This window comes from Hyaena hyaena, unplaced genomic scaffold (genome assembly GCF_003009895.1).
Source record: "Hyaena hyaena isolate Hyena2069 unplaced genomic scaffold, ASM300989v1 scaffold_247, whole genome shotgun sequence".
Classification (NCBI taxonomy): domain Eukaryota; kingdom Metazoa; phylum Chordata; class Mammalia; order Carnivora; family Hyaenidae; genus Hyaena; species Hyaena hyaena.
The window spans coordinates 1,635,254-1,646,413 of NW_024080879.1; the positions used below are offsets into that span (position 1 = coordinate 1,635,254).

The window sequence follows — 11,160 nt, forward strand, 5'->3', positions numbered from 1 at the left end:
TTCCCTTCCCCCACCTGGCCTCTGCTTCTCTCTCTCTCTCTCTCTCTCTCTCTCTCTCTCTCTCAAAAATAAATAAAACATTGAAAAATGCTCTCATCATAATTAGAAGAGTTGCCGTTTTTCATTGCATACAGTTATTGCAATATTATCGAACTCAAAACCACTATGAACTAAATATAATTGACTTCTAAGCTACTTCATACAACAGAAACAGAATAGACATTTTCATTCAACACAACCAAGTAGGATTTATCCTAAATATGCAAAGCTGGTTAACATTTTAAAATCAAATAATTTAATCCATTGTATCAACAAGTTAAAAAAGAAAAAAACTACGTTATTATATCAGTAGATACAGAAAAAGCATTTGACAGAATCTAACACCACTTCATGATATAAACTGTCAATAAACTAGGAATATTCAGGAACTTTACAAATTCCTAAAGACTATCTACAAAAAACTTACAGGTGACATCATACTTAATGGTGAGAAACGTAAAGCTTTTCCATTAAGATCAGGTACAAGACAGAGATGTCCCCTGCATCACTCCTTGTCAACATCATACTGGAATTCCTCTCTGATACAATAAGGTAAGAGAAGGAAATAAAATGCATACAGAATGGGGGGGTAGAACACAAAACTCTCCTTGTTCACGATGATATAATAGTTTATATAGAAAATCTGAAAGACTCAACAACAACAAAAAAAAACTAGAAAACTAGAACTAATCAGTGAAAACAGCAAGGTTACAGGAAAGGAAAGGAAAGGGAAGGAATAGAAAGGAAAAGAGGGGTAAAGGGTAGAAAAGAAAAGGAAAGAAAAGGAAGAAAATAAAATAAATGATAAAAGTGCCATTTTGGTGAGTGATATTGGTGATGGGGGAGGTCTGTATGTGTGGAGACAGGGGGTATATGGGAAATTTCTGTCCCCCCTCTCAATTTTGTTGTAAACCTAAAACTGCTCTAAAAATAGTCTTTAAAAATAATCACATGAAAAGCTAGAAAAACATTCAAGGATAGAACAACATTCAAATAATGTACTTCAGACACATAATTCAAAATAAATGTCCTTAATATGTAAAAAAATATTTCAATTTTACCAGAGAATTAGAGAAACACTAGGGGAATAGTGGTGTGAGGAACTAAGGATTCTCAGTAGAATCATAATTGGTAAAATGTGAAAGATAAAATATCAATCTATTTTTTTCTAAAATTTGTAATGTTTTATTTATTTCTGAGAGAGAGAGAGACAGGATGAGCAGGGGAGGGTCAGAGAGAGAGGGAGACACAGAATCTGAAACAGGCTCCAGGCTCCCAGTGGGCTGTCAGCACAGAGCCCGACGCGGGGCTCGAACCCATGAACCACGAGATCATGACCTGAGCCGAAGTCAGACGCTTAACCGACTGAGCCACCGAGGTGCCCCCTTTTTTTTCTAAAATTTTTTAAATGTTTTATTTATTTCTGAGAGAGAGAGAGACAGTGTGAAAAATATCAATCATTTAAAGTCTCTAAAACTTTTGGAGGGCACACAGCAAATGAAGAAACAATTAAGAAAATCTTCTACATCTCAGTAAGAGCAGTGAGAGTCTATGGCATTTGAACCACAACCTTTTCCCTTCCCACACTCTCAGCTCAGTGTGACAGAAATTTTAATCTGGAAGGTGCCTGGGTGGCTCAGTTGGTTAAGCATCTGACTTTGGCCCAGGTCATGATCTCATGGTTGGTGAGTTTGAGCCCCGAGTCGGGCTCTCCGCTATCAGTGTGGAGTCAACTTCAGATCCTCTGTCTCCTTCTCACTCTGCCTCTTGTCCACTCTCTCAAAAACAAATAAATAATTTTTAAAAATTCTAATCCAGAGAGTACAATCAAGAACACAGACTCTGTATTCTTTAGCATTCAGTGTAGTTTTATAGTATCTTCCAAGGAGGGACAGCTTGTCAGCATTTATCATTCTACAAAGCTCCATATTGTAGAAGATCTATTCCAGACAAGTTGTGTAGTCTGGAGGTGGGCACCTGGGTGGCTCAGTCAGTTCAGGGTCCAACTCTTGATTTAGTTCAGGGGAAGGTTTCCTATCTGAAAGCATAAAATGAGAAGACCAAAGAGTATCTTCCTTCCAGCACCTGGCTCATAAATCAGGCAAGCTTACATGAGAGAGGTGGGCCACTGCTCATGCCCACAGCTCTGAAGAAATGGCAGAAAGATATTTCCCAGAGGCAAAAGGTAGGCCATAAGAAGAAAGAGCTCCGTAGCTCCCCCTAAGGTAACTGACTTTATTTGTAAAGGAGTGTCACAAAGTTCAAACCTAAGGGTGTTATTGAAAATAATGGAGGTTTTGATGTCAAGAAAATAAGAAATATATGGTAGTTTTATGAGAAAAACAGCTAAACTATAGACCAGCTGAAAATTCAAAAAGAAAACTCTGGGGAAGAGAAAACTAAGTAGATCTCTCATGAAATCAGAACAAGTCTCAAAGACTTTCTGAAAAGATGGCCCTTGAAAAGGGGCCTGCATTTAGTTAAAACAAACTCAAGAGCATTTTACGCCTCAGGATATCGTTGAAAATCATTGAGCAATCAGCTGCCAGTAGTGGGGGCCAACAGCTTAGTACAATACAACAGAGCCAGACAGCTACATGGAGGTATCACACAAAGAAAAAGTCAAGGAAAACCTTGGTAAATATACTCTCCCCATAGGAAGAGTGTGCACAAGCCCAAGGCTGTGCCTTCTGAGATGTGACATCAGAAAAAAAGAATACACTGTGTCCAGATATTACTGTAGGTGAAATAGACTATAGTAGTCTACCCAAGTCACTCAATAGATAAACAAACAATAACAAGAAGCCCTGGATGGTGGGGAGCAAGGAGGGTCAAAGTCCTATGTTGCTACAATATAGTACCTAAAATATCCAATTTTTCAAAAAATATGACATTAAAAGAAATAGTAAAGTATAATCCTTATACAAGAAAAAATAAAAAAAAAAAACAAGAGCAAACCATAGAACTGCCTTTGATGGAATCCAGATGTGAGACAATGATTTCAAAGCAGATATTATAAATATATTCATGGAGGGGTGCCTGGGTCCGTTAAGTGTTGACTCAGTTGATTAAGTGTCTGACTCTTGAATTTAGCTCAGGTCATGATGTTGTGGCTTGTGGGATGGAGCCCACGATGGACTTCATGCTGACAGCATGAAGCCTGCCGGGATTCTCTTTCTTCCTTTCTCTCTGCTCTCCCAGACTCGTGTGCATATGCCCTCACTCTCTCTCTTTCTCAAAATAAATTAATAAACTTAAAAATAAGTTAATTAATTAATTAAAAATATGTTTATGGAATAAAGGAAATCATACTTAAAGAATCAAAAGAAAGTATTAATGACAATATCTTATTAAATAAAGAATATTGATAAAAGGATAATTATTATTAAAAAATAACTAATGGAAATTCTGGTATTGAAAATCAGAATACTTAAAATGTAAAATCCACTAGAGGGCCTCAACAGTAGATTTGTGTTACAAAAGAAAGAGCCAGTAAACTTGAAGATAGACTGACAGAAATTAAGCATTCTTCAAATCAGAAAGGAAAGTGAAGAAAATAAAACAAACCTCAACAAAATGTGAAGCATGATTAAGCACACCAACATATATATAATTAAGTACCAGAAGGAGAGAAGAGAGAGAATGGAGCAGGAAATACATTAAAGAACTAATTCACTGGCTGAAAATTTCCCACATTTAATTAAAAGTATTAATCTGCACCCCCAGGAAGCAAAAAAGAAATCCAAGTAGGATAAGCATATCAATCAAAACCTAGACATATAATAGCAAAAACGCTGAAAAACAAAGGCAAAGAAAAAAATCCCAAGTATGACAAAAAAGCATAAGTAATATGAAAGAAGAAAGAAAAAGCAGATAATTTGGACTTCATCAAAATGTAAAACTTTTGTACTTTAGAAAACACCATGGATAAATTGAAAAGAGAACACACTGACTGGGAGAAAATATTTGCTAATCATATCTGATAAAAGACGTTTGAACCAGAATACATAAAGAACTCAAAACTCCAAATTTGGAAGATAAAAATCTGCTTGACAACTGGACAAAAGATCTGAACAGACACTTCAAAGAAGACATAAATAATAAGCACATGAAAATAACTATTCATTAGAGAAATGAAATCAAGATCTCAGAGAGATATTACTTCACACACTAGTAATGGCTATAATGAAAAATGTCAGATGATAACAAGTGTTCACAATCAAGTCCAATCATATTAGAAAACTGTCTGTCAGTTCCTCAAAAAAAAAAAAAAAAACCCAATTACTGTATGATCCAGCAATTTTACTCCTAACTACATACTACATACTCAAAGAAATTAATACTATGCCCACATAAAAACTTACATACAAATGTTCATAGGAACATTATTCATAATAACCCAGAGATGGAAATAACCCAAATATCTATCAATTGATGAATGGATAAGGAAAATATGGTATAGCCACAAAACAGAATGTTATACAGCAATGAAAAAGAATGAAATACTGATATGTTACAACATAAATGAATCTTGAAAATATTCTGCTAACTGAATAGTTAGCATAAAAAACTACTATTATATTAATCTATTTATATAAGATGTTCAAAAAAGAAAAGCCTACAGAGACATAAAGTAGATTAGTGGTTGCCTAGGAATGAATGAAGTGGGGGAAAATGAAGAGTCAGTGCTAATGAGTACCTGAATTTTTTTTTGCAGTGATGCAAATGTTCTAATTTTGATTATGATGAGAGTTGCACAAGTCTATAAATATATTAAAAATCAGGGAGCTGTATATTTTAATATTTTTAATGTTTATTTTTGAGAGACAGACAGCACATGAGCAGGGGAGGGGCAGAGAGTAAGGGAGGCACAGAATCTGAAGCAGACTCCAGGCTCTGAGCTGTCAGCACACAGCCCGACACAGGGCTTGAAACCACAAACCATGAAATCATGACCTCCAGCTGAGGCTGGATCCTTAACCAACTGAGCCATCCAGGCACCCTTGAAAGACTTCTTTTCTTAATGATTTTAGGTGGCTTCTGGTGTGTCTGTGTGTGTCTCTGTGTGTCTGTGTGTGTGTAAGGTGGATATTAGCAATGGCTGAGAATTACTTTCAAAATATATGTATGTTCTCCACCCTGATCCTCAAAGTGATTCTGATAGTTTTGGGGTATGTACATTTTGAAAAATTCCTGAAGTGACCCTGATAAAATTATAATGTGATATCAATAATGTACAATTAATAGATGTTGGTAAATATAATTTTTATTTCAATTAACATTGAGTATTTACTATAGGCTAGTGCAATAGACATTGCTCATGCCCTGTTTTGATTCCATTTGCCAGGCTATATCCCCCATCATCCAAATGTTATTAGCATTTGCTGCTAATGTCTCATATTTACTACTCTCTCCAGCCAATTACATAATTAGCTCTCAGCCAATAAAAGCTTTCTCACTTTTGGTGTTCCTCAAGTTATGACTGACAGACGTGAGGATAAATAGTTGTCCTCTTTTTCCTCAAAGAAAAACAACTCTGTAGTGTGATTTAGGCTTCAAGGCATCTTGTGAATCAAGAAAGTTTCAGATGTTACCTAAGACCTGCTTATTTTTTTAAAAAAAAATCTTTCATTTTGGGGCACCTGGGTGGTTCAGTCATTTAAGCTTCTGACTTCAGGTCATGATCTCGCAGTCTGTGGGTTCGAGCCCCACATTGGGCTCTGTGCTGACGGCTCAGAGCCTGGGGCTGCTTCAGATTCTGTGTCTCCCTCTCTCTCTGCCCCTCCCCCACTCATGCTCCGTCTCTGTCTCAAAAATAAATTTAAAAACTTTTTTTAAAAAAATCTTTCATTTCTTTACAGTCTTTTTTGAAGAATATTCCTCTAATAAATCATGTGCAAATGAGCGCTTGTCTAATGAATCCAACTTAAGACAGTACCAGGAAAGTTCCTAAGTAGATGCTAGGGATGGAATTTTGGAGTTGGATCACCCAACAGTGTCTAAGAGTTATGTCCCATCACTAGTGAAAAGCGGAGCCATGATTGAGAATTTCAATTGTAGTAAACTTGGTGAGATGCACTGAAAGGAGATATACTGACTTGTGTGATCTGTGGTATTAATAGGCATGGGGGTAATTAGAAGGCATATGAGATTGGGTTGTTGTGGATGAGTAGAATTAATGACTTGAAGAAAGAAAATAACAGACTCAGAATGATTAATTACAAATTAAGGCAAAGTGTGAGTCAGATATATACCTGGGAGGCATTTAAAGAGACATTTATTTCCAATAGCTGAGTGGTAAACAGAGTAGAAATCTGACACCAGGACTCCATGATAAAGTTAACTTTATTAACTTTATTATTATTAAATTTATTATTAAATTTATTATTATTAACTGAATTATTAGCTTTGGAGAATCTCCAGTGCCAAATTCACATTTGTAATATGAAAGGAGTTGGATTCTAATATATAAAATGGAGATATCTGAATAAATATACTGAAGAATTTGAACCCAAGATCTCCTTGTAGAAGTAACCTATTCCACCTTGTTGGAAGGTTATTCTTTGAATATAATGTAGAAACACCAAATATGTCAGGGGCCTAAAAAGATAATTCTTGCTTTCTTCAGAATCTGTCTTCAATCTCCCTCTATGGTCATCAGACTCATGAGGGTTAAATCTTAACATGATTCAAATGGAGAAGTCCTGGTTCTGCTGAATAAATAAAAGGAATATATAATAAAGGAGTTTTAGTAGCTGGATAATATATACTGTCAAATATAAGGAGAGTATTCCTGGAGGTGGATGCTTCGGGTGCCGGGTCTAGGGGATGGAATATAAAGTTGGATAAAGAAGGCTTTGTGGATATGGGGGTACTCTCTCCTGATCAGTGCCAGGGATATGGTTTTAGTATGAATTTTGAGATAATTTTTAGAACTCAAATTTTGAAAAGTAATGACCCATATTAAATAGAACAGAAATACCAAGCTATCACGTAAAACTGTGGAAAACGGATCTACAGGCTCAGAGAAATGGGCATGGTTCAATGTGTTTACTAAGTACTAAATAAACCTACCAACTAACTACACTAAATTACTGGTATAGGAATTTACACTGGGGTCCATGAAATCTTACACTAGGGTCCATGAAATCCTCCAGGTGGTTATATCCCTAATTCCCAACTGTATATTGGAAATGGAAATACTAAGCAGTCAGCAGGTCCCTCACATTTTTCCTTACTATATGGTGTAAAAGCTATTTTAGTAGGAAAGGCCAAGAGGAATCTCTAGGGACCTGTTCCCCCTTTGGAAAAGAAAAGTAAAAAAAAAAAAAAGTTATTGTATTCCAAGGGAAATGGCAAAATCAGTGCCATCAAAGACATAAATGATGAAAGGTAACAGAATCCATCATATAGTCCATTTAATATAGCAATCTGGCTTCTGCAAAACCTAGTTAGATCATGGTAGAAGACAACAGAACACCTACCATAAGTTTAACCAAGTAGTAGCTCTGAAAGCATCTGCTGTGCTGGATATATTTTCTAGAACAGACTGCCACAGCCTCAGGTATATGATATGTGACTTTTGATCTGGTATATGTGTTCATTTCTACATCCATCAGAAGGATCATAGCAATTTGCATTAACACAGAATATATAAAACTTTGTATTCACAGTCTTGTTCTAGGGCTCTCTGTCACAAGAAAATGAAAAATAAATTGTCATCTTTGTTAGCTTCTCCTTTTAAGGACCTGGAGTCTAATTTGAGTCCTAGTGACAATTCCCTCTCATTTCTTTGCTTCCCAACACTTCCAACAAGGCCAATGGAATTGAGATTGATGCCTTAACGTTGATTTTATATACTCGGACACCCACATCTATACATACATGTGTTCATTCACATCCCCCGCGCACCACCCACAACGTGTGTGTGTGCGCGCGCACGCGCCCATATGTATTTATTTATTTACATTTTTATGGTGTTTTATGTTTTTTAAGCGATTATATTTGTCTTTTTACCATGGACATCTTTGAGGACTGGAAATTTTTTTTTATCATTTTATATATTTAGAGAATAAAACAGAGAAACTTGTAATTTGCCAAGGTTTATATATATATAACTATTACTTTTGCATAATTCCTTTGATGCCAAAACCTATGCTCTTTTCGTTATGCTAGCATAGCCAGACTTATAGCCAGACTATAAGAGCAAGTTACAAATTATATTGAAAAAAAAAAGGGGAAATATCCGTATTACTTCATACATCTATTTAAACGAAAGTGAAAGCTTATATCATTTTTGAAAAAGAGGTAGCCTAGTTATGGGTATGAATGAAACAGGGGTAGGAAAAAAGGAGATGGATGTAGAGTTGGAAGCAGCAAATCGCATGAAAGGATGGCTATTTCGGGCGCCTGGGTGGCTCAGTCGGTTAAGCGTCCGATTTTCGCTTAGGTCATGATCTCGCGGTTCGTGGGTTCGAGCCCCGCGTCGGGCTCTGTGCTGACTGCGAGCTCGGAGCCTGGAGCCTGTTTCAGTCTGTGACTCCCTCTCTCTCTGACCCTCCCCTGCTCACGCTGTCTGTCTCTCTCTCCTAGAAATAAATAAAACATTAAAAAAAATTTATAGAAAGGATGGCTATTTCAAATATTCTAAAACATTTATTAACATATCATTTGTTTTCTTCTCACTTATATTCGTCTTCCACTTTGGGATACTATTTGATTTTCCATAACTCTTCAGTTCACTATTTTCCCATCCATATGCCTCTGTTTTTTGCACAGTTAGAAGACGAAAGTAGATCTAATCATGATTAATCTATTAAAGCAACATCTGCCTTGGAGAGGGCTACTTAGAGGAGGCTACTTATTTAGCAACTCTGTAAATGGGGTTCAATTGTGGAGACGCTCTTCTAGCTAGTTTATGAAAAAAGGCACAAAATGCAGCATAGAAACAGCTCACAGAATTGTTGGATGACCTCAAGAAGCAGGCCCTAGGTGGAGCGTCCTAGATCAACTGACAGCTGCACATAAAGTGCTGCTCCTATCACGGCTGCGAAGTTTCCTGTCTCCATTGAAAGCTGTCTCTACAGCTGCCACATTCAGAACCATCCTCCAAACATGTAAAACTGGTGCCCCTCACCCTTCTGCAGTCTCCTGAGGAACAGTTTTTCTCTCTGTATTGTTATCTTACCAGCACATGGTCAAACCAATGGGCTCTTGGATATACATACAAAAAAGATAAGGAATTTCTAACCTACTTTTATGCGCATGCCAAGTTTATTGCAGGTTATATCCAGGAGTTGCTGTCCGTGATCTCTTAGGGATAAAGAACTCCTCAAAGGGGAATGAAACCCTTCTTTTCATCAGTAGCTGAACTTTCTTGCTGCGACCAGATCAGTTTCATCACAGTTTTAGGCTATTCCGTGTGAATTTGTCAGCGAATGTAACTAGAAAATGAATAATTTGTTCCCTTCCATAAGAAACCTTTGTCAAGTAATGTCTTAGGCCCTCTTCAAGAAACAATACATGTTTATCAAGCAAGAGAAGAAAAAGTGTTTCCTTGGATATTGGAAGAATAATAGATGTTTTAGTGTGCTGCAGGGGAGCTATGAATACCCTAACTCCTCTCAGATATTCCCAAATTGTTGGGCTCACTCTCTTTCCCAATCAATGCACATAAAGCAGATTTATAAATTCTGTGACTAGAATTCAGCAATCTCAAAAATCGGACTCCATATTTTCTTCCCCCAGCAATTTGGAAGCTATCAGAAACCTTACAGTTACACAAAATAAAATTTCTTACTGTAGAAAACTCCCTAAAGTACACTCTTTGCTTTGATGTGAAAATTTAGAAATCTGACTGTAATCAGTTATTAATATCTCTAATGTCATTGGTAGCAATGACTCTATCCTGCGGTCTTAGCATTTCTCACACATTGCTTTTTTTTGTTTGCTTGTTTTTTGTTTTTGTTTGTTTTTTTTTTTTACAGGGCAGAATAAACACCTTTATTACATGACCGAAGAAAGGAGGAAGATTTATTTGCCTTTCTGGGCTTTGATTTTCCTCAGATAGAACTCTATCTAGCTCCTCGCCCTCCAGCACATAGCCATCTGCTCGACCACATTAGCCTGGTCTTGAAGCAATGCATGCACACAGCTTTCCCTGCTGGAACTGCTCCTCCAGAAGACTGCTGATTTTGGCATTCTTTTTCCTTTCATCATATTTCTTCTGAATTTTCTTTGATTGTTTTTTGGTTAAAATCTCTTCCTCCTCGGGAGTCAGCTTGGCCCCCTTCTTGCGGCCCAGGGGCAGTGCATAGTGAGACTCGTACCACTGCCAGTATAGTGTGCTGTCAATGAGCATGATGCAGTTCTTCACCAGGGACTTGGTGCAGGCCAGTTCATTTTTGGATGCATTACAGACAACATCAATAATCCTTATTCTGTGTGTACAACACTCAGAGCCCCATGAGAAATTCCCCACGTCCAGCCTCAAGGCACGGTACTTCTTATTGCCTCCTCGAACCTGGACTGTTTGTATGGGGGGGGGTTCAATCTTAGTGTTGGCGGTGGGGCGTCCCAGCTCATACTTCCACTTCTTGTGGTAGGGCTTTCTCTTGCCCCTGGTCTTGCGGCACTTGTGCCAGTTGTCCCGAGAGATGCCCATCGCTCTCAGCGCTAGCTGCGAAAGAGATGACACTGCCTATTTTTCAATGGGGGAAATTATCCAAGCCTTTCTCCAGATTCTGATACACAACAGTGTCATAAACAAGCTTAATTAGAAGTTTTGTCTGTTCATTCCACTCAAAATCACCTTCTCTTCCTAGAATGTAAATAAGATTTTCTCTGCTTTCTGCCCCATCCTCGCCGGATAACTAATTCCAAACACTCTACATTTTACTATGCTTTATCTCCCTAAAAGCCAATCAATATGAGCTGAAAGGAAAATGTATTGGCAATTTTGAGAGTGAAGAATTTCTGTTGAAAAGGCAGTCTCTCCCCTTCTCAGGAGGGTATTTTTTGACCCAAAGCCACGTAAGGCGAGCATAGGTAGAACCACTGGTGGAGATTAGCATTGTCTTTGCAAATGGACATCCCACTATCTGTCAGCTTACCTGATGAGTT

The 11,160-nt window shown here is 37.4% G+C and overlaps 1 protein-coding gene across 1 annotated transcript; it reads right to left on the reverse strand.

Moving 5' to 3' along the window:
* Window positions 1-10,121: 10,121 nt before the first annotated feature.
* On the reverse strand, window positions 10,122-10,722 carry LOC120240067 (40S ribosomal protein S8-like). The gene has a single exon (XM_039244657.1). It carries the CDS (start codon window positions 10,700-10,702, stop codon window positions 10,160-10,162), a length of 543 nt encoding a protein of 180 aa, XP_039100588.1. The 5' UTR covers window positions 10,703-10,722; the 3' UTR covers window positions 10,122-10,159.
* Between the last annotated feature and the right edge of the window lie 438 nt (window positions 10,723-11,160).